This window comes from Conger conger, chromosome 9 (genome assembly GCF_963514075.1).
Source record: "Conger conger chromosome 9, fConCon1.1, whole genome shotgun sequence".
In the NCBI taxonomy this organism is placed as follows: Eukaryota; Metazoa; Chordata; class Actinopteri; order Anguilliformes; family Congridae; genus Conger; species Conger conger.
Window position 1 is genome coordinate 24,414,077 of NC_083768.1, and position 23,903 is coordinate 24,437,979.

At 46.9% G+C, this 23,903-nt stretch overlaps 1 protein-coding gene across 1 annotated transcript in view; it reads left to right on the forward strand.

The window, feature by feature from the left end:
• Nucleotides 1-5,204: 5,204 nt before the first annotated feature.
• The window catches only part of LOC133136394 (ephrin type-A receptor 7-like), a 107,183-nt gene continuing 88,484 nt past the window's right edge, over nt 5,205-23,903 (forward strand). The window contains exon 1 of the mRNA XM_061253850.1: nt 5,205-5,359. Coding sequence (XP_061109834.1) covers nt 5,281-5,359 — 79 coding nt within the window. The 5' untranslated portion in view covers nt 5,205-5,280. The remainder of the gene's footprint in view (nt 5,360-23,903) is intronic.

Sequence of the window (23,903 nt, forward strand, 5' to 3'; positions counted from 1 at the left end):
CAGCCTTTGTTACGCCAGCCAAGTACTAAATAATGTGAATGTTTGTACTAAAGCATAAAATGACAGTGACAGTGGTTATGTCAGAAAAATATTGCCAAAATAAAAGTGCCTGTTTTTCCACAGGTCCAAGAAGTGCGTGTGCATGTGTGTGTACTTGTGTGCATTTGTGTGTGTGTGTCTGTGTGTGTGTGAAAATTGAATTAATTTTAGTTGTGTATGAATAAATTTTAACCATTAAAAAAATATATAATGTAGGCTACACTACCCTTTCAACAAAATGGCCTTGGCTTTCTAATGGCAATAAACCACTAAAGTGTCTGAAGTGGATGTGAAATGACTCACATAAGAAATCACACAGGCTCTTTAGTAGTAGAGAGAGGCAGAGTTGAAATGACTGAATGACATCTATGGCCGCTGAATTTTATAAAATGACATGTGATATGAAGCAGTTGGGGGCGGGTTGTCTGTCTGTTGTCTGGCCTGAACTTTGTTCAATAGATTGGAAACAGCAGTTAGGCCTACTGTTAATCTCCCATCACCTGCGCTGCGTTTAAACAGCACTGATAAATGCCAGACAATTCCTAGTTCCTGGTTCCAGTAAACAAATATTCGGAGGGTTTTCTAAGCAAATGGTGTCAATCTAAATAATCGGTTTGACTTTTTTAAATGCGTCTCTATAGCTATTTGAAAAAGCTGATATTTTGGCTGTTAGCGTTAGTGGGATATCGTGAGGATTACGTTCCCGCTGGGGGTGCGTCGGCCGTGGCATGCGTCCGGAGATGAGTTCTCATGGACGGAGTGCCCGGGAACGTGTCCGCGCGGATCACGCTATTATTCCTGATTATTTAGTCACAGCTCTTATCTGCAAACTGCCACACTGCCTCTTCACTCTGCATAATTCAGCTGGCCTTTCTCTCCTTCCCTTTCTTTCCTCCCAAGCTTATTTTATGGTCCATCTCCTGCCGTAGTGTTCAGGCTATGGTCAGCCTTTCAAGAGAGTATGAATTAAATGGACGAGTATGACGTTTCTCTCAATATTGAACATGCACTATTCGCTGTTTTCGTGCTGGTTTTCAGTCCAAGCTGTCTCAGGATCAGATTCCCCTGTGTCTCGGTATATGCCATGATTGACCTTGAGGATATTCCACCAAGGAAGATTCAGCCATCACAATAAACAGTTGTAATGGGACTGATTAATCAGCAAAGCACGGCCCCTTAAGGTTCCAGTTTGCACACTGATGCATGTTTACAGCTTGTTAATGCTTTCCGTTTCCCCATTTTGTTCTAATGTTTTACCGTCAGTGCTTTAATGGTATTTTTTTCAGCTAATTCCAGAGTTCATTCAACCATAACGAGAGTGTATCTGTTTGTATATTTTTTTGTGTGGTTAATTCATGGGTTAACGTGATTAATGGCAACATGTGTAGCAACTCTATTTGTTTAATGGAAATCTTTATAATTGCCCATGTCCACCGTTGACCCTGGTGGCTGAATATTTTGATGACTGAAGTCAATGGAAGTAGAATGCCATGAGATCCAACAACTGATCTCCTCTCTATTTCTAAATCCTTTGGAAGGTGGAAGAGATTTCTCTTTGAGCATGCATTTGTGTATGTCATATATGGAGGCTGGTCTTTGAAAACTGAAAGTAACACACTGAACCACAGGAATGTAGCATCAAACTAGCAAACTACCTGCCAAACTTTAAAGTGCTGCAATCATTGATTCCTGCGAAAGAGTTAAAAAACCGCAGATCACATTGGTTGTCACAATTTGAGGTGAAATGCTGAGGTGATATTAAAGTATTTTTATCTGGGCATTAGGCCCTGACGCCCCATGGTGTGACAAATGATAAAATGAATTATGAGAATATTATTAAAATAATATGACAACTCATTGAAATTAATGGGCCATAGCTTTTCACTTTTCCCCCAACGCCTTTATAATTCAGACAAAACCATAACATCAGAACAGTGTCCTTGGTAGATAGATTTCAGATTCCCAACTGCCTATTTTTCTCAATGCCCTTCCACACTGGAGGTTTCAGCTTAAACTGTCATCTGGAGTTGCAGTGTTAAATACATCTAGCATTTCCCCTTTTTATTTCTCTGCCCCCTTACAATATTAAACCTCATCACCAATGTACCACACTTAGTTCACTAGATGGCAAAACATACTCAAGAAATATCTGGACAATTGAAATAGGTGTGTACGAGATTATAAAAAATAAAGTGCAACGAATAAAGCCAGTCTTAAACTAGCACTATGAGAAAAAGGTAAGAGCTAATTCAGTGTGGGTCTTAAAACATATATTTATTTCCTCAAAGACCAAGAGCAAGGTACTCCCTTGAGTCCTTTTAAGCAACTCTTTATCGCATTATGAGTGTAGCAAATCCCTGTGTGTCACATTAACAATTTTCAATGAACTGCTGTGATCAGACTCAATTTATTCATAATAACTAGAAGATGTATACGCCTGCGCTGTCTGAATTCTCTGTCTGAAACGGAGTGATTAACCCATACAGTGTTTGGCTACAGGGCACTGTGCACTGTGTCATATCAAATCTGTGCATTTCCTAAAGAGCATCTTAACGCTTATTTTTTACACTTGAATGACAGCAACTATAACCACAGAACAAAAGGTCAAGTGACAGATTTTCTCCTCCTTCTCTATTCTTTTCACTTAAAGCAGGGAGACGGCAAATGTCGGAAGCTAACCTAGCATGAAATTGTAATGCGATAATGAATCTTAAAGGAGAACAAAACATCATTTTATCTTCACAAACTGTCTGGGAGAAATGATCACTTGTTTATAAATGCAACTCTTGAGCTCATGCATTCTAGGCAATGTCAGATATGGCATGCAGAATGGCAGCTCCCATCCAATATGATTCAGCAGTGACCCGCAACGTGAAGAGATTGATTTGACTGGGTTCATTCAGGGCCAAATTGACACAGAGCGGACCCTACCGGATGAAACCAGGGCGTACAGCCGGTAGCTGTGCCGGGCATAAGCTTCGCTTCATCTATGGTCCTGGTCTTTCTTGGGGAAGGGACTGGGTTTCATTCTTCATTTATAACAGTATGACTTTTACATTGAGTTGTGCTTACTGCTTCAGTAACATCATGTATGCTGACTTGCTCTTTTCATTAGGTGGTCATTAAAGATTGAAATTGCGAAAAGTACAGTAGGGAGAGAGAGCGGACGTGTGTGTGTGTGTGTGTGTGTGTGCGCGCGTGTGTGTGTGTCTGTTTTGTGTGTGCTGAGAGTGAGTGATAACATAAAGAGTAAAAGAGGAGAACGGAGAGGTAGAGAGGGGGAGAGCTACAAAGGAAGAGTTGGATACAAAGATATTCTGATTCTTCACATAGAGTAGCTTTTTTAAACTTCATAATTCACATCTTTGTATGGGAAAATATTTAGGCAACATTTTTATTCATCACAGATGAATCACATACAGCTGCAAAATAGAGAAAGCCAGAAAAATAGCCAGTGTAAATGTCAACAGAACATGGCTTTGTTACATGGCAGCTACTTGGAGGATCATGCAATAAAGTGTCACTGACTACTACTACTGCAACACACTAACATTCTGCATGGTGTGTTGTATGTGATACCTGAATATCTGAAAAGAGAATAGCAATATCTTGCACATATTATGTGCCAGATCATTGAAGGATAATTTGCAGGATTACTATTGCCCCTGATTATATAGCCTACCTATAATTACCGTAACTAAAAATAACTTCTCTTAAAAAATGACCACATGTTACCATGGAAACACAGATAAATGGATCATATAGCCTCGACATTATATCTTGGGAATATACATATGATGGGTATTTGAGGTTTTTTAATTTCAAAGATTAGTAACGGTACATTTGCAGTACATTTAAGGTTTTCTTTGATAAAGGAACAAAACGTCACAGATGAACCATCTCTTTAGGGAAACGATAAATGATTAAAGTATATTGAGAATATACCTGGTGAGCTGGGCCAAATGTATTGTACGCGGATTATATGAATATGTATAGGCCAATTAACCAAGCAAGTCTGGTTGTCAGGGAGGGTGAGGGAATCTTAAATCTGCACAGGCATTTCGTGGTCGAAATATGAAGAGGGACAAAGCAAAATGCGGACTTCTTTTTTATTTATTTTTAATCACAAAATGTTAATTTTAACCCAAAATGCCAGTCGGCGACAGTGAGTTACTCTGCAGTTTCAAGTGAGCACGAATCCCATTTTATGTTAATGTTTCTAATGTTTCAAATCTATTTTATTGTGACAATCACCGTGATTATCTTCGAAGTGTTACTAAACTATTTTTTTCAGATGTTAAGCGGCTGTTCGTCCTCTCAATTATTAACGTGATTCTCCACTTCCAACACACATTCCATAGAAACGCGCTCATGCCCCCAGAAAACGATTATTAAGTATTAATTTTCGCTCGTTTTCCTGGAGAAGTGCATCAACCTGGAAAAGTGGTTCCTCGACTCCGGGTTTAGTAGCTAGTTTATTTATCCAATCAGTTTCTTAGATGCCTCATGCCACAACTGACAACCCATAACACAAATTACATAACAATAACATGGTTTTACTCGGACTCATCTGTACATATATTTATTTATACGCTGCAAAATTAGGAAATGCCGTCCTCTATCGTGTGCTTATGGGACAAAAGTTCATTGTAAATTCCATTGCCAGTCAATTATGTAAACTCCGATAGCTATAATTCTATTTATACGGGGTGTAATCCTCCTAATACTGCTTTGTCTTTATTTAATTCGAAAAACACTGTGAGAATAATTTGGACATATACAAAACTAAATGTAAGTATTTTATTTGAGACATAAGCCGTTTACATCTTTAATAATGTGCTAGCCCAAATTTCAGTATAAGGTTGGTGAGGTGCGGAGGCGGGCTCTTGGAGTCTTCAACACACTGCCAAATACATTATGTTATAATGACTAAAGCGATAAATAAATTCATTCTATGTTTTGTGAGAGATTTGTGCGGAGTAACACCTGGCTGTTATCTATGCTGTCTAACTCAGTACATTCTGATTGGCGACCTTCTCATACCCTCGTTTCGAAGTCGAAGTTGATTGCGCCTTCACCACGTCAATCAAATCCTGTATGCCCTCCCCCGAGATACCAAATATGGCACGTATAACTGTAGTCTCGCAGAAGCCTGGACGGCTCTTTTCCCGCACTGGTGAGTGTCTAATGTGAGAGAGAGGAGAGACATGACAAGAGCTCAGCGAACCTGGCCAGTCAAACATGGAGCTGTTTAAAACGATATCGCTGTTACTTTGGATATTTTTGCTGAATAGACAGCAGGACTGCTGCGCCGAAGAAGGTAAGTCGTTATGTTCTGCGTTGTCAGTTACAGAGATAGCAAGTGAATATCTGTTGAAATTTGCCCCATAAAATCTCAGTTCACGTTGCAGGTGTACAAACGGATTCCTATGCTACTACAAAGTTAAAAGGACGCGACTACGTTTGACAGAGGATATAACGTGGTTTGCAATATCGTTTATCGCTTTTTGCACCATATTGTAAACTCTAAAAAGTTGAGCAGTGTGTGAAACAGTATGGTGTTTTACCAATATGAATGTCACCTGGGCGGGGGCGGGGGCGACAACTGAATGAATTGAGACCAAGGTATTCACGATTACGAAGGATGCATTGGAACAAAAAGTGGTACTGTGATAAGCAATGCGCCTTTAAAAAGTCATTCTTATCCCAAATATTCACTCTTGTTCTAGCCGCCACGGGCTGCACAAAAATGATAGCCTGTAAAATATTTTAAGACGGAGTATGAAACCGCAGAAGTTTAGTCTCTTTGCCATTTAATATCTGGTGAGGTTATTGGTGAAATTTTGCTTGTGGCAATTTGCTCGCTATTTGCACATTCGTATCTTCATACGCATATCTTCAGCTGCATCTTTAATTAATGTACATTTGTTAGCTGCTCGTATCATGGAACTATCACCAGTGACTAGTTCCGTCTCAAAAATATTTGAATGTTAGGTTGGTATTGGTCCTTATGGACAGCTGGACGGAGCTTGGGGAAGATCTCTACCTCACGCTTTGATGGTAAAAGTCTCCCTCATTTTAGTTAATTCCTCTGTAGGCGCTTGTTGTCTTCGTCGCTTAATTTCGGAGCACAGCCATTAGTGTCGCCACGGCACTGCAAGTTGTTGGAGGTGATGTTTATTGGCGGTCTCTATATTTCGCTTGGCGTTTGCGTGTCCAATTCTTAGCGTCTAGTTGGAGCGCTGGAGCGCATCTGAGCTGAGGACAGCGTGCACGCACAGACACAAGAGCAGGACAGGCGGTGGGATTCCAACCAGCCTAGATTCGCAACGGGCTCTGAGTCGCGCAGGCTCGGACGCATATCACACAAGGAACAAAGTCAGCCGGGCTCATCCAGTCTGGCAGATTGGAGAATAGCCCGTAATTAATGTTGTGACAGCAATGAATTGCTCTGAAAGCAGCCTATGCTGAAGACTGCCTGTCTGTCTCGTCAAGAGAGGTGCATGAGAGTGTGTATGTGTGGCATTAGGCATTTTGCCTTGTACCATTTGACCCCCTACAATAATATTTTTTCACTCCACCTGTATTCACTGGTCCTTTCAATAATAATAATAATAATAATAATAATAATAATAATAATAATAATAATAGTACTATATAATTTTTTTTACATGCTTTTCATTGAATGAACAATTTCAAAGCGCTGTCCTTTTGCATGCATGTCCTGTCCACCTCCTGCTCCAGGTGACATCTGAGATGCCTCTTGGCACCTGAGAGAGGTGAGGGGGGCCGTGGAGGCAGGCGGGGGGGCTTTCACTGCAGCGTACGTGGAGGCATTACCATGCCACTCACACCGCGCGCTCGGTTACGGAGCGTTAACTCGGCCAGGCCTGGGGGGCCGGTGTCTCCCCTCCCCCCCCCCCCCCCCTCTCCCCTCCCCTCAGCGCTAACCCGCCCTGGCACCTCATCCCGGCTCATTTTCCGCCCGCGTCTCTGCCTCCCCTCCTCGTCCCGCGGCTCCGCCGGTCCCGTTGCCGCGGCGGCGCCGTCTCGTCTGGTGTTTACTCTGGCGCGGCGTCTCCGGCCGCGTCGTGTCAGCGCTGTCACATCGATTCCGCAGCTTTCCGCCGGAGCCGCGCCGATGTCCCTTCGCATCGCATCGCCCCCGACACGTCTCCCGCAGACAGCGCTGAGCGCCGCTTCCCCTCTCCCCTTCCCCCCCCCCCCCCCCGTCCTCACGCTGAGCGCCCGGGTCCGGCTCACACTGCGTGCCCCTTTGGCTTGTGTTTGAGTTTGTTTTATGAGCTGAGCGAAAACAGAAATGAGTAGAAATAACAAGCGCAAAAAAGGAACCGTGGCCCTCGCTCAGTAGTTGCGGTGCTGTGGTTTAATAAGGGCCGGAATATTCCGGAGCGATGCGCAGGTCCCCGTCTCTCCTTGGCTGCTTGGCTGTGGCTGCCCTTGGATCTGAGAGCGGTGTCTTCCTCGGGCACTAAAGGTCGGGGTGATTTGTGAAGTTGGCAGGCGTGTCCGTGACATTCTCTCCCGGAGCTTGGTGGATGTGTGTGTTGTGACAGAGGAGAGGGGGAGAGACAGGGGCCGTCGCCCTGATGTCCACCACTCATCTAAATGGCCTTCATATTTTGCATAAGCAATGCAAGAGAAGGTTTACTGAAATAGGCTTTGAGGGTTTATGTGTGTCTGCGTCTGTGTATCTGTGTGTCCTTTTGTGTGTGTCTGTGGTCTGTATGTGTGTCTGTTTGTGTGTATGTGCATGTGTGTGTGTTTGGGCGTTTCTGTTTGTGCAATTGGGAGAGCGTGAGTTTGATGTGAGTTGCAAGTGCAAGTGTGCCTGACTGCATGTGTGCGCGCGCGCCTTGGTTTGCGACTGCATGTGTGCATGTGTGTGTGTGTGCCTTGGTTTGTGACTGCATGTGTGTTGTAGTCTAACAATGCGCCACAGTAGTTTTTGTGCAGCTCATATGTTGTGTGAATGGGGAAAGGAGATTTGATTTTCCTGTGTCCAGTGAGGCCAATGCTCTGCTGTATAGCTGGTGGAGTGAATGTGACTCTAGCAGTGTTCTGGTCAGTGGGGTTTGGTGCATGACTGGCTGGCTGAGATTGGAGGGAGGGAGGTGTGCAGACATGGGGATGTTTGTTCAGGTAGAGAATGTGTGTGCAGGTAGGTTTGTGCTGTATGTTGCTGGCGTTCGATTGGGCAGCAGGTAGGTTTGTTCTGTATGTTGCTGCCGTTTGTTTCGGTGGGGGAGTTTGTGCTGTATGTTGTTGGCATTTGATTGGGTGACGGGTTTGTGCTGTATGCTGCTGGCGTTTGATTGGGTGGCAGGTAGGTTTATGCTGTATTTTGCTGGCGTTTGATTGGGTGGTCGGTTTGTGCTTTATGTTGCTGGTGTTTGATTGGGTGGCATGTCTGTGCTGTATGTTACTGGCATTTGATTGCATGGCAAGTCTGTGCTGTATGCTGCTGGCATCTGATTGGCCGGCAGGCTTCTGCTATATGTGGGCGGTAGGGAGGGGCAGCGGTCTAGACTGCTGACAGAGGCGGCGGAATGTTTTCAGAAAATTTCATCTTGTTTTCTTTTTCTTTATAATAATCAAACGCTGATGTAGCCCTCCAGGCTTATCCAAGCGTTAAAGTGGGTAAAAGTTTAATACGGGGAGCGCAGGCGCGCCTCAGAGTTGGTCAATACTAATGGAGGAAAATCTGAAGTGAAGACTCTGGGGGCCGGAGGCTTGGTTGCGGGGGAAAGTTTTAAATGCACAGTCTGCTCGTTCTCCTCCATGTGCGGGGTTTATATAACCCCCTCCGCCGCACCCAGGCACAAGGCTGCTGTGTGCCTAGGTCTGAGCAGCCACATAACTACACACAGCTCCTCAGTTACCCTCCTATTCAGGTGTGGGATCGCAGGTCTGGATGTTCTGTTGAGAACAGTTGCTAAGTGTGTGTGTGTGTGTGTGTGTGTGTGTGTGTGCTGGCAGACTGTCTTACACCAGTAATCCCATAAAGTCTAAAACAGACTGCTCTTGTTTTTGAAATGTCTACGTGTTGCTCTTCGGATATACTGTTATTAAATCGAAAGTGAAATGGGACTGTACCAGTTAGAATCGGTCTTTGGTTTGCCTCCCTTTCCCTCCTATGTCTGTTATGGTTGTTAATCATTTAATGTTTAAATTAGTAGTTTACTAAATGTTTCCTAAAGGTTTAAATGTTTGACAGAAGATAATTAGTTTAACTCTTTTTAACTGCAGGCACAACAGGCTTTAAATATGCTTCCATCACCTTCTCAAGTGCCCTTTTAATTTAGCCCCATTTAAAGGGATGGTTCACTGCAGTTAAAGTTAATGCACAAGCTCTTCTATGCACTTCAATAAGGTACAAGAACCTATTTCTATATGGTGAACATCCCCTTTATGACACCCCTATGTTACTGGGTTTTGATTGGTGTGGGGGGGAAGCTAAATTTAATGTATCACTGTTTTGCTCTAAATTTCAGGAGAGTTTTACCAGCGTGGTAGTACAATGTGGAATTTGCATTTGAAATTAAATGTTAGTGTGATTTAATTATATTTGTCTGCGGGGGATTGCTGTTCTTTGCTTCTTGCATTAGCTATGTGCAACACCTTCTTCGACTAGTGGGACTCATATTTCTTATATACTGTATATACATATTCATTCAGCTGGATGTTTACTGAAATGATTCAAGTGAAGTAGCTTACTCAAGGGTACCATGGCAGTACACCTAAACTCCAAAGCCCACTTCCCTCTACCCTGCCACCCCATATACAGATTAATTATAAATGGCTTAATTATTTTTTAAGCAAAAACTAAATTGTTTGTATTTACATATTTCAAAATATTACACTCATCTCGGGAGTGTATAGGTAGTCCAATAGCTGGGTCTGTCTCAGTGTTCCACTCCCTAAGTCTACATTGGGGTTTTATAGAAAAGTGTAGGGGGCCCACTTGATGTGTCTGTGTTGGGGCAGACTTGGGTCAAACACATACTGTAATTGTTTTGGATTCAAATACTTTTCTAAGCTTTACTGAGCTTGTCTGGTGTATTGGAACATATTAAATACTCTCAGAAAGTGCAAACCCCACCTTCTTGTCCTCTTTGTTGGCTCATTTGCACCAGGCAAGATCAATTGAGCACAGAAAAGTATTTGAGTCCAAAATGATGAGGTATTTGACCCAGGACTGGTTGGCGGCATGGTTCACTGTGCTGAGTGACGTTGCAAAGTGACGTTATTTTCACACTGTCTGCTGTTCTGCCGTCTTTCAGACGCGCATTTAAAATGAAGCTGAGCGGAAAGAAGATTGAACTGAGGGAGAACTAAAACTGTAATCTGCCAGCTTGCTCCATGGCGACTTATCAAATGTTAACATCCTGCTCTTTGTTTTCCCCTGGGGTATCTCAGCTTGCGCTGCTGAAAGTTCTGAATGCACTGCCCCTTTCTAAACACGTTCTCATTTTATTAAGGGCTTTGAGTCATATGGCAGTTTTTCAGTTATGTTTTTCATTTGCACATGCGTGCTGCAAATAATATATGAGGTTCAATCATAACCTGCTCACTGCAGGAGCCTGCTACTTACCAACTAGCTTACATGTTTTTCCCATTGTGGAGTTGATTGGTGTGAGTAATATGTCTGTCTGTGTTTGTGTACTTATGGGGGTTGATTCAGACCCTGGTCTGAGGTATGTGAGTGCACAGTATTGCGGTGTTTCAGAAACTTCTGGAAATTTTGCCCAATTATTCAATTAGCGCACTTCGCCTAAACTCCTATTTTGTGTCAGGCGTTGAAGTGGCCTCTTCAGGTGTACGCAATCAGTGGAATCGCCGGCGTTTTAAGCCGACTAAGCCCAGTGACGTGAATGCATTCATCGTTCATGTCCGCAGCCCGTATCAACTGCTGTGACAATTAGACTAATGAATGTTCAATACATCCTGGCTGCTGTAGGGCTGTACTGGAGGGGAGGGGAGGGAGGGAGGAGGGGGGGATGGTCTGGTTCTTAGAAACCCCCCCCCCCCCCCCCCCGAACCACTCCACCACAGCTTTGTAGAAAATCTGCTTTGTCTGCAGTCTTACCTGCCATCTTAACCCCCCCCCCACACTACAAAAAGGAGTTTTTAGCACACTGGAACATGTAATCCAGCATCTCTCATGTATAAAGCCCCATTAATCTTTCGCTGCGGCGTTTGACCTTTGAAACTCATTACGGCGGAGAATCCCGCGCGTGCCGGATCTTGAGCGGCGGCTGGGCGGCGGGCGGGCGCCGTGGCGACGCCAGCCGTGTTCCGCAGCCCGCTCGTTGCCGCGCGGGTTTGCCCGGTGACCTGGAAAATTGGCTGACCTTTAGAAGCGGGGTTCCTGCCGGTGAATAAATACATAAATCCCGCGCGCGGTGCCGAATAGCGCTACCCCCCCCCCCCCCCCCCCGTCGCGCCCGTCTGAGCTTTGATCTCTGACGGACGGCAGCGGCTAAAGAGGCCCGCTCTGCACGCAGGCCGGCGGTGAGGGGCAGCGCGCTGTCAGCAGAGGAGCGCTGGGGGGCTGGTAAGTGGTGTTAGCGGTTTTGGCGAGAGTTTGAGCGGGGGGGGGGGAGGACAGTGAAGGCTGTTGGATTTGGTGATGGTGGCGCTTGACCAGAAGTGAAATGCTGAGAATGGTGACATCCAGTACTGAGGGCGGTCCATCGCACTGACTGCTGATTTGGGAAACTAACACGTGTGTGTGTGTGTTTGTGTTTCTGTCCCATTACGTGTCTCTTTGTGACTGATCTTTTTTTGCATGCACATGGTGGTGTGCGGGGGCGCGTGTGTGTTTGTGTGTGTGTGTGTGTGTGTGTGTACTTGCGTTTATATATATGTGTGTGTGTGTGTGTACCTGTGTTTATGTATGTGTGTGTGTGTGTGTGTGTATCTGCGTCTCTGTGTGTGTGTGTGTGTGTGTACCTGCGTTTATGTGTGTGTGTGTGTGTGTATGTGTGTGTACCTGCGTTTATGTGTGTGTGTGTGTGTGTACCTGTGTTTATGCGTGTGTGTACCTGCGTGTGTGTGTGCACTGTCCTGGCTGTAATGTGGGATTGGCTCCTTGGTTAAGAGGCCGTTGGGCAGTAGGGCGAGGCGGGCGTTTAGGGGTGGGGTGTGGGCCTGTGCCAGAGTGACAGTCTGGATGGAGATTAATAACGCTTTCTCTCGTGTGGAGGAATGGCGGAGAGTGCATTGTTGGCAGAGGAGGAGAGATGAGAAAGACAGAGAGTCTGAGTGGAACTGAGGCTCTGCCTGCCTGAGTGGCCCCTGCACAAGGAGGAGCTGCTGTCGTCCCTCACTGTCCTTCTCCTCCCTTCTTCCCTCCATCACTGCCTACTCCTCCCTTCCCTCCATCACTGCCTTCTCCTCCCTTCCCTCCATCACTGCCTTCTCCTCCCTTCCCTCCATCACTGCCTTCTCCTCCCTTCCCTCCATCACTGCCTTCTCCTCCCTTCTTTCCTCCCTCCATCATTGCCTTCTCCTCCCTTCCCTCCATCAATGCCTTCTCCTCCCTTCTTTCCTCCCTCCATCATTGCCTTCTCCTACCTTCCATCCATCACTGCCTTCTCCTCCCTTCCCTCCATCACTGCCTTCTCCTCCCTTCTTTCCTCCCTCCATCATTGCCTTCTCCTCCCTTCCCTCCATCACTGCCTTCTCCTGTGTGTGCATGCGTCTTTGTACACGTGGATATTTATGTTTCTGATGTGCGCATGTATGTGTGAGCTATTGTGTGTATGAGAGTTATTGGGGGGGTGTGTGAGCGTTGGTGAATGTGTACTGTACATGTTTGAGTGCGTGTACTGTACGTGTGTGAGTGTGTGGGGGTGTGAGTTATTGTGTGTGAGAGCTGGTGAATGTGTGCTGTACGTGTGAGTGTGTGCGTGTGTGTGAGTTATTGTGTGTGTGAGAGCTGTTGTGTGTGCTGTGCGTGTGAGTGTGTGCGTGTGTGTGAGTTATTGTGTGTGTGAGAGCTGGTGAATGTGTGCTGTACGTGTGTGAGAGTGTAAGTGTGTGCATGTGTGGGTGTGTGAGTTATTGTGTGTGTGTGAGAGCTGGTGAATGTGTACTCTACGTGTGTGAGAGTGTGAGTGTGTGTGATTTATTGTGTGAGCTGGTGAATGTGTATTGCATGTGTGTGCGAGTGTGAGTGTGTGTGAGTTATTGTCTGAGAGCTGGTGAATGTGTGCTATATGTGTGTGAGAGTGTGAGTGTGTGCATGTGTGGGTGTGTGTGAGTTATTGTGTGAGAGCTGGTGAATGCGTGCTGTCCGTGTGGGAGAGTACTGTATTGTAGATGGTGTACAGTATGGTCAGATGGCGAGGCGGCTGCTTGATGCTCAGGGGCAGATGGGTGGTTCACAGGAAGTGGCAGCTCTTCTCTCGCCCACATCAGGGGACTCCTGAGAGGTGAGAGGATGCAGAGAGGTGTGTGTGTGTGTGTGTGTGAAGGCTCTAGCAGTGTGCATGCTGCGTGTGCGCATTCGTCCTGTGCCAGTGTTTCATTAGTGTTTGCCCGGTGTGTCTGCGCATGTGTGTGTATTTGTGTGTGTGTGTGTGTATGTGTGTGTGTGTGAAGGCTCTAGCAGTGTGCATGCTGCGTGTGCGCATTCGTCCTGTGCCAGTGTTTCATTAGTGTTTGCCCGGTGTGTCTGCGCATGTGTGTGTATTTGTGTGTGTGTGTGTGTATGTGTGTGTGTGTGTTGGCTCTTCCTGTCAGAGGATAGGGGTGAAGTATAAAGTGTTTCCTTCCCGCCCTGCTTGAACGGAAAGTGTCTGCATGCGATAGATTTCACAGATTTCTTCCTTGTAAGTCCCCACTAGAGGGGACGTTTTACAGATGTGAGCTCTAGTGAGGACCTCCACATGGTGTATTGGCAATAGTTCAGCTCTGTTATTGCAGAATCCCAGGGTTCACAAATTATAGACAAACGAGTCTGTTAAACGCTGCTCTACCTCTCAGTCTCTTCCTGTTGCATAACACTGCCAGCTGCCTGAGACACCTCTCACTCGCACACTCACTCACACATCCACACACTCACTCACTCTCACAAACCACACAACCCCACACACATTGGCTAACTTGGCAGCCAGGAACAGAGGAACCCCCCCCCCCCCATGCCCTGCCCAGGCACCGCCTAATGAAAAAATGTTCTGCTCTGCCTGCCTGCCAGTTTGGGATGCAGAGCGTGGCCTTTTAGCGGGAGCCACACAGTCTGGCATGCCTGTGCCTTTTAGTGTTAGCTTGTCTAGCAAGCCTGGGCCTTATAGCATTAGCTAGTCCGGCAAGCCTGGGCCTTTTAGCGTTAGCTATTCAGGCAAGCCTGGGCTTTTTAGCGTTAGCTAGTCTGGCAAGCCTTCGCCTTTTAGCATTAGCTAGTCTGGCAAGCCTGGGCCATTTCGCATTAGCTAGTCTGGTAGGCCTTGGCCTTTTAGCGTTAGCTAGTCTGACGGGCCTGGGCCATTTCGCATTAGCTAGTCTGGCAAGCCTGGGCATTTTAGCATTAGCTAGTCTGGTAGGCCTGGGCCATTTAGCGTTAGCTAGTCTGGCAAGCCTTGGCCTCTTAGCATTAGCTTGTCCGGCGGGCCTGGGCCTTTTAGCGTTTGCTTGTCCGGCAAGCCTTGGCTTTTTATCGTGAGCTAGTCTGGTGGGCCTGGGCCTTTTAGCGTTTGCTTGTCCAGCGGGCCTGGGCCTTTTAGCGTTAGCTAGTCTGGTGGGCCTGGGCCTTTTAGCGTTTGCTTGTCCGGCAGGCCTGGACAAAAAGGCTGCTATCCACTATGCCTGCGGCTCAGCCCTCTGGCGCTGAGTGTGCCCAGGGGATCAAGCTCTGCTGTACAGAGAGTGTTCAGTTTGCTCTCATTCCTCCCCACATGCCTGGGGTCCTGTCAGTGTGGCCGTGTCTGGTGAGGAAGGGAGACTGGATCTGAATCGCTGGCTTGCCCACCGTGGCCTGCGACGTGCTCGATTGTTTTATTTACAACCACCGTCCTGCTCTTTGTCTCAGCCGGTTTGTCATCCTCCTTCTCCTCCTTCACCACCTGTCTCCAGCCCACGCAGTACCTGGCTGGCCGAACAGTCTGTCTTCCTGCTCCCAGGAAGTTATCGCATTAGCATTTTAATTCACGTCCAATCACCCGTCTGTCTTCGCATCGATAGAAAATGTCCGACTTATTTTCTTTTCCTTCTAAAATAGTCGTGGCGGCTCGGTGAAATTCTTGTGCGCTCAGTTTAACGTAGCGAGAATGAATACTGCCCCCTCTGCCTTCTCTCTACAGCAGGGGAATTAATACACAGATTTCATTAGCGATGCCGTGCGCGCAGGGCTTTTCTCTTAGCGCTCGGATCAGAGGAGATATGCTGACACCCATCCCCCAGCCCGGGAATGCATTAACATGATTTGAGCCTGGCAGAGGATGGGATTCTCACACCATGACAAAGCAGCACGGAGATACCAGCGGTCTCAGTAAAAGGAAGTCTCACCCCCGCCCGCCCTTCTCTTCCTCTACAGCGAGCTGAGCGTTGGCCTCTCAAGTTTTGGGTCTGTGAGCATTTTTCAAGTTCTAAAAGTGGGTATTAATAGGTTGATTCCACCTCTGACATCTAACCTTGGCCTCTTCCTCCCAGAGGACTACGGGTGAATCGAATGCTTATGCATACATGGAAATGAGGCTTGAGAAGGGGTGTGTCTTGGCCCACATTACAATACATTGCAGCAGCTCAGAGCTAATCTCCTCCCACTAGGGCCTTGGTGGGCTGACCCTGGGACTCTGATGGATGTTGATTGGTTAATTTCCTGGGTCTGAGTGACAGAAAGGGGATAGAGGAGGAGGACCAAAGGGGGAGCATCTGGCAGTGCCTGGTGATCAGCTGAACATGGGCTGTGTTGTAAGCCACAAATCAATCCCGCCATTCCGCCGTTTATAGCTGACGGGCGGAGGGATGAGGGGAAGAGGGTGGAACCCAGTGGCCTCTTGGGAAGGAAGCCGAGGTGGTGACCGTGACAGGAATATGTTTTGATTCACCTAAAACCCAACGGCCTCCCGACATCACGCTTCATTTCGTGGCCTTCGGTAACTAGGCGCTCGAGCTTCTGTTCCGAGTCCTGGCATCAGATTTCATCTGGGCTCTGCCTCACTTTCAAATCAAATTCCTTTGTCCCCACATTGCCTCTCTCTACACGTGTGTCAGTCAGGTACGCACACTGCATAATGCTGCCGTGTCACCTGAATTTATTAACACCACAAAATAAATTTTCAAGCCTTGTGGCTCTTCATCAGACTTATGAATGGGTCAGAACCGCATCCATAAATACCCGTACTCGTCTGATATCTGTCAGATCTTACAAAGAAAAAATTAATCAAATAAAACTCAACTCAGCCTTGCGTGAGGCTTTTTTCTTAATTGGGGTGGATTTACTTCAATCTCTTGCTGTGACTGGGAGACGGATGACCGCTCTCCTGGGTGCTGTTGGGAGCTGGGCGGGGCAGGAGAGTGTCGCCCGCGTGGTAGGTGCCACGGTAACACGGTGCTTTTGATTGGGCTCCCTGGAGAGGTGACCTCTGACCGTTGCCTGGGGGGTGGGAAATCGGAAATGACAGAGGCCAGAGCAGGGCCTGAGCCCCTGACCTTTGACCGGCAGGGGGGAGAGGGGGGCAGGCCAGGGCTCCCTCAGTGGCCTTTAAATGATCGCTTTTTAGCGTGTCTATGAGCCTGAATGAAACGTGCTGGGTGCATGGGAGAGGGGCTCAATATTGCAGTGCATGGTGTGAATGGTATAAATGGTGTTGGTGCGCGTGTGTGTGTTTGCTTGCATATGCGCGTGTGCATATACATAGATTTGAATGTGAGGGTGTGTACACGGATGAAAATGTGAGTGCGTTTGTATGTGTGTATGTTGATGAATGTGTGTGTGTGTGTGTGTGGGTGTGTGTGTGTTGATGAAAATGTGAGTGTATGTGTGTGTGTTGCTGGGTGTGTGTGGGTGTATGTGTATGTTGATGTTTGTGAGTGTGTATGTTGATGAGAATGTCAGTGTGTGAGAGTGTGTGTGTGGATGAGAATGTCAGTGTGTGAGAGTGTGTGTGTGGATGAGAATGTCAGTGTGTGAGAGTGTGTGTGTGGATGAGAATGTCAGTGTGTGAGAGTGTGTGTGTGGATGAGAATGTCAGTGTGTGAGAGTGTGTGTGTGGATGAGAATGTCAGTGTGTGAGAGTGTGTGTGTGCGAGAGCATGTGTGTGGATGAGAATGTCAGTGTGTGAGAGTGTGTGTGGATGAGAATGTCAGTGTGTGAGAGTGTGTGTGTGGATGAGAATGTCAGTGTGTGAGAGTGTGTGTGTGCGAGAGCGTGTGTGGATGAGAATGTCAGTGTGTGAGAGTGTGTGTGTGGATGAGAATGTCAGTGTGTGAGAGTGTGTGTGTGGATGAGAATGTCAGTGTGTGAGAGTGTGTATGCTGATGGGAATGTGTGTACAGTAGAACCTCGCAGTGCGAGTGCACCAGTGTACAAGTAATTTGTTGTACGAGCCGAGGCCACAGTACGAGCGAGGTTCATTAAGGTTAGTGCAAAGAACAGTGCAGAGAAGAAGAAAAAGATGATTACGATAGAATTGAAGAAGGAAATCATTGATAAACATGAGAAAGGATCACGTGTAGTGGACCTGTTTTAAAACCCATAAAACAATATTTTTGGGTAGTTTTTGGGAGTTGGAACGGATTAATTATATTTCAGTTAATTTCAATGGGGAAAATTCATTTGTAAAACGAGTAAATCATAAAACGAGCTCAGTCATGAACGAATTAAACTCGTACTGTGAGGTGTCACTGCATGTGTGTGTGTATGAGAATGTGAGTGTGAGTGTGTGTGTGCGAGAGCATGTGTGTGGATGAGTGTCAGTGTGTGAGTGTGTGTGTGTGAGTGTGTGTGGATGAGAATGTCAGTGTGTGAGAGTGTGTGTGGATGAGAATGTCAGTGTGTGAGAGTGTGTGTGGATGAGAATGTCAGTGTGTGAGAGGGTGTGTGTGCGAGAGCGTGTGTGTGGATGAGAATGTCAGTGTGTGAGAGTGTGTGTGTGAGTGTGTGTGGATGAGAATGTCAGTGTGTGAGAGTGTGTTTGGATGAGAATGTCAGTGTGTGAGAGGGTGTGTGTGCGAGAGCGTGTGTGTGGATGAGAATGTCAGTGTGTGAGAGTGTGTGTGCGAGAGCATGTGTGTGGATGAGAATGTCAGTGTGTGAGAGGGTGTGTGTGCGGGAGCTTGTGTGTATTTTGAAGGCGTGTGGACAGCAGGCAGTTGGGCAGATGGACTGAGAGGATCAGGCTGCTTTATCTGCTCTGAGACTGAGTGTGTTTCTGCACAGCCCAGTTCAGCTCACGCAGGAGATCTCCTTTGAACAGATGCTCTTACACCCTGCGCATCCATTTACAACTATGTGCACATTCCATGAGCTTTATTTATTTTTAGTGTATGTATATGTGTGTATGTGTGTGTGTCTATGTGTCTATGTGTCTATGTGTCTATGTGTGTATGTGTGTGTGTGTGTATGTGTGTGTGTGTGTGTATATGTGTGTATATGTGTGTATATGTGTGTGTGTGTGTATGTGTGTGTATATGTGTGTATGTGTGTGTGTGTGGCCTCAGTCAAACCCTTGATAAGAAGGCTGTGCAAATACACAGAGCAGGTAATTAAATGAAATGGGAAAAATATTTTCTTCTGTACTAATACAACTGCTCACAGAAAAGAAAAAAAAAAGCCAGTTTTTTTTTTTTCCAGAAACAAATGTCAGAATTAATCCCACTCTTAATGAATTGCAGTACAAATATTCAATAAAAATAAATACTTAATAAATATGCATACTTTAAGTTCTTCTCGGTTTTGGGGAGCTTTTTTGTTGTACCCCATGTGTTTGTGTTTCACTGGATTGTAAAACCAAGCTAAAAACCAAAATACAATTTACATTACACCATGGGGCAAGGCAAAAGCTCTCACAAACAAGCCGTAGAGTTGCTGACTTTCAGCAGGAGGTGGTTAGAAACTGGTAAACTGGCCTCAGACTGAAGGCGGCGCTTTCATTAGGCCAGTAATTAAGGCATTTTAATTCACTGGAACAGAGCCTGCGGGAGAGGGGTGGGCGCAGTGAATCTCGTCTGCAGAAAAATGTGAGGGCCACTGCTGGACATTTCCAAAACCTGGGCCCTGTGTCAAAAAGCAGGCTTACTGCTTCATTGTACAGGAGGCCATATTATCTCAGGAGGTAAGAGTGGTCATCTGGCAGAGTCCCCTCCCATAGACTGTCATCATGCTGCCCCCCCCCATAGACTGTCACCATGCTGTCCCATAGACTGTCCTCATGCTGTCCCATAGACTGTCACCATGCTGTCCCCCCCCCCATAGACTGTCACCATGCTGCCCCCCCCCCCATAGACTGTCACCATGCTGTCCCCCCCCCCCATAGACTGTCACCATGCTGTCCCCCCCCCCATAGACTGTCACCATGCTGCCCCCCCCCCATAGACTGTCACCATGCTGTCCCATAGACTGTCCTCATGCTGTCCCATAGACTGTCACCATGCTGTCCCCCCCCCCATAGACTGTCACCATGCTGTCCCATAGACTGTCCTCATGCTGTCCCATAGACTGTCACCATGCTGTCCCCCCCCCCATAGACTGTCATCATGCTGTCCCATAGACTGTCACCATGCTGCCCCCCCCCATAGACTGTCATCATGCTGTCCCATAGACTGTCCTCATGCTGTCCCATAGACTGTCACCATGCTGTCCCCCCCCCCATAGACTGTCATCATGCTGTCCCATAGACTGTCACCATGCTGTCCCCCCCCCCATAGACTGTCATCATGCTGCCCCCCCCCCATAGACTGTCACCATGCTGTCCCATAGACTGTCCTCATGCTGTCCCATAGACTGTCATCATGCTGGGCTGATCAGGGGATTCATATCCTTCCTTTCCTTTTTTTGATGATTTTTCCCTTTTTCTCCCAGTTTGGTAGCCAGTTGTACCCTAGTTAGTGTTAGATACACTGCTCACACCCCGTCCCTCGGCGGCCCGAAGGAGAGCAACACGCCTTCAAGCCGTCTCGTCTCATGCTCGTGACCGTGACCGTGATTCCGAGGTGCTTCTTGTGCGGCGATGGCATTCCTGGGGGGGGAATGGAGAATGGGAGACTCTCTGGTCTGGCTCAAACATCGCCAGAGGGAGGGACCCTGCCGCAATTATGCCGCTCCACAAGAGCCAGCCGGACTTGGCTTTTGGCAGGACCGGGAGTCCGCTGCGTCTTAGCCTGTTGCGCCACTGCAGCTCTCTATCCTTTGTTCCCATCGCTTGGATTCCCGCACTGCAAAAAACTATCAAAATCTATCAAAAATATCAACTTTTATCAATATTGACTTTTCTTTGCTTAATAATACAAAAATATTTTGAAGATTTCAAGAATAAGGAAATTTCAAGCAAACGTTAACTTAAAACAAAAAAATGTATTTTAGTTTTGAGAAAAAACAACTACGTCTTAAGTCTAAAACACTTTTTTTTTGCAGTAAGGGGCACAATAAAGCCTGTGTGGTTCTGGAGAAGGCTGCAGTTCTCCTCCACGCCCCCCCAGCCTTCAGGAAGCGCTTAATACAGTGTTTTAAACGAGCGCACTAAACTTGGGAACATTGGACGTTTTAACATGCAGCAGGAGAGAGGTAATTAGGACACATAATTAAATTCAAACAAGCTCTGACTGGAGCCATTTTGCTTTGCATCTGCATAATTAGTTGAATTTGCTGTATTAAACAGCGAATTACTGGATTAATACTTTCCATTATCCACATGCAGATAAGTAAATAAACAATCGAGGAACGAATGAAATGAGACAATCACAACAAGGATTTGTGGAGATGACATTTGTACAATTTAAATTGAAAAGGCTGGCTCCTCCTCGAATAGTGTGTGTGCGCAAAAATTATGCACTATGCATTATGCACTGTGTGAGTTTCAGAGTGTTAATGGATGTTGGTGTCTGTGTGTTAATGGATGTTATTGTGTGTGTTTGTTGATGGATGTTTGTGTGTCTGTGTTTGTGTGTGTTAATGAATGTTAGTGTGTGTGTGTGTGTGTTGGTTAATGGATGTTAGTGTGTGTGCGTTTGTGCGTGTTAATGGATGTTGGTGTGCATGTGTGTGTGGGTTAATGGATGTTAGGGTTTGTGTTTGTTGATGGATGTTGGTGTGTGTGTGTGTGTGTGTGTGTGTGTTTGCGTGTGTTAATGGATGTTAGTGTGTGTGTGTGTGTGTGTGTACACGCCTTTGTGTGGGTTTATGGATATTAGTGTGTGTGTGTGTGTGTGTGTGTGTTTTTGTGGGTTAATGGATGTTAGTGTGTGTGTGTGTGTGTGTGTGTGTGTGCATGTTTTTGTGGGTTAATGGATGTTAATGTGTGTGCAGTGGATGAGCGCTGCTGTTTGGCTGAAGGGGTTTTGCCGTCTATAGAAACAATCGCTTTATCTTTCATTAGGATTCTGCTTTGAGTCCATTAATTACTGAATTGTAAATTGTACGGTTTTGCAGAATTTAAATTTCAGATTTTCTGCATTATTTAGTGCCTTGGCTCGATAATTAATGATGATTGCCCAGGGCTGTGCGAGATTGCGAGAGTGCGAGAGTGCGAGAGAGAGTGTGTGAGAGAGAGTGTGTGAGTGTGTGAGTGAGTGTGTGAGTGTGTGAGAGTGTGAGAGTGTGAGAGTGTGAGAGTGTGAGAGTGTGAGAGTGTGAGAGTGTGAGAGTGTGAGACAGTGTGAGTGTGAGAGTGAGAGAGTGAGAGAGTGAGTGAGAGAGTGAGAGTGAGAGTGAGAGTGAGAGAGTGAGAGAGTGAGAGAGTGAGAGAGTGAGAGAGTGAGAGTGTGAGAGTGTGAGAGTGTGAGTTCTTCAGGCTTGTGTGTGTGTGTGTGTGTGTTCATGTTTTTGCTTGCACGTTTATTTGTGTGAGTGTGTATCTATGCTTATGTGTAGGTGTATATGTATTTGTGTAGGGTTTGGTTTTCAAACATGTGGATGTTTTACTTATGTATTACATACAAGAGTATGTGGACACAGGAGCAGTGTGTAGAGCAGTGGACCCAGGAGCAGTGTATAGAGCAGTGGACACAGGAGCAGTGGTGTGGGATCAGTGGACACAGGAGCAGTGTGTGGAATCAGTGGACACAGGAGCAGTGTGTGGGATCTGTGGACACAGGAGCAGTGTGTGGGATCAGTGGACACAGGAGCAGTGTGTAGAGCAGTGGACACAGGAGCATTGTGTAGAGCAGTGGACACAGGAGCAGTGTATATTGCAGTGGACTCAGGAGCAGTGTATAGAGCAGTGGACACAGGAGCAGTGTGTGGGATCAGTGGACACAGGAGCAGTGTGTAGGATCAGTGGACACAGGCGCAGTGTGTGGGATCAGTGGACACAGGAGCAGTGTGTAGGGGCAGTGTGTAGGATCAGTGGACACAGGAACAGTGAGTAGGATCAGTGAACACAGGAGCAGTGTGTAGGATCAGTGGACACAGGAGCAGTGTGTAGGAGCAGTGCGTAGGAGCAGTGAGCTCTTCTCAGCACAGGCAGGTTTTACCCCAGTGCCCCTTGCAGCGCAGAGCCAGACGTCCCCCTGCCTGTTTACGCTGCCTTTTCAATTCATCACCCCCAGCAGCTGGGCTGTGTTTCCACTGTATTGACGTCTGGGGGATCTTCTTAGCGCAGGGAGAGTGGGGGTAGCCGCGGCGTATCGATGGATCGGCCGTCTCGCCCATCGATCGGCGAGGCTGCGGCGGCCGGTGATTGATGTTCGGCCCGTGCCCCAACGCCAGCGCCTCTCCCTCTCTCCCCCCGCGCCTCGCTCGCCCTCCTTCATCACGCCGATGAAGATCAATGCGCAGGGTAACGCACACGCACACTGCTCCGCCCGACGGGACGGGACAGCATGGCTCCAGAGGGGTGGGGGGGAGGAGGAGGAGGAGGAGGAGGAGGAGGAGGAGGAGGAGGATGGATGGATGGATGGATGGATGGATGGAGTGGGAAGGGCTCCCTGCTGGACAGTGTCGCCTCAGGAACCTGAATTCAAGATGAATTTCTCAGAGGGCTGCTTTAGACTTACTCTCCTCTCCTCTGTACCTCCTCCACACCTCTTACTACCTTTGTTTTCTTTTGCTGAGTTTGTCTTCACATACAGATACACACACACACACACACACACACAGATATGTGCACATATACACACACAGATATGCACACACACACACACAGATATGCACACACACACACATACACACACATACTCACACACACACACACATACACACACATTCTCACACACACACACACACACACACGGCTGCACACACAGACACACATACTCACACACACACACATACACATACATACTCACACACACACACACACACACACACACACACACATACACATACACACACATACTCACACACACACACATGGCTGCACACACAGACCCACACACACACACTCACAGATCCACACACATACATACTCTCTCTCGCACACACTCACACACACACACACACACACACACACACACACACACATACACACACACTCTCTCACACTCTCTCTCACACACACACACACACACACACACTCTCTCACACACACTTTCACACACACACACACACACACACACTCTCTCACACACACTTTCACACACACACACACACTCACACACACTCTCTCACACTCTCACACTCTCTCTCACACACACACAGACGCACACACACACACAAGCAGACTCACACAGTCTGAAGGTT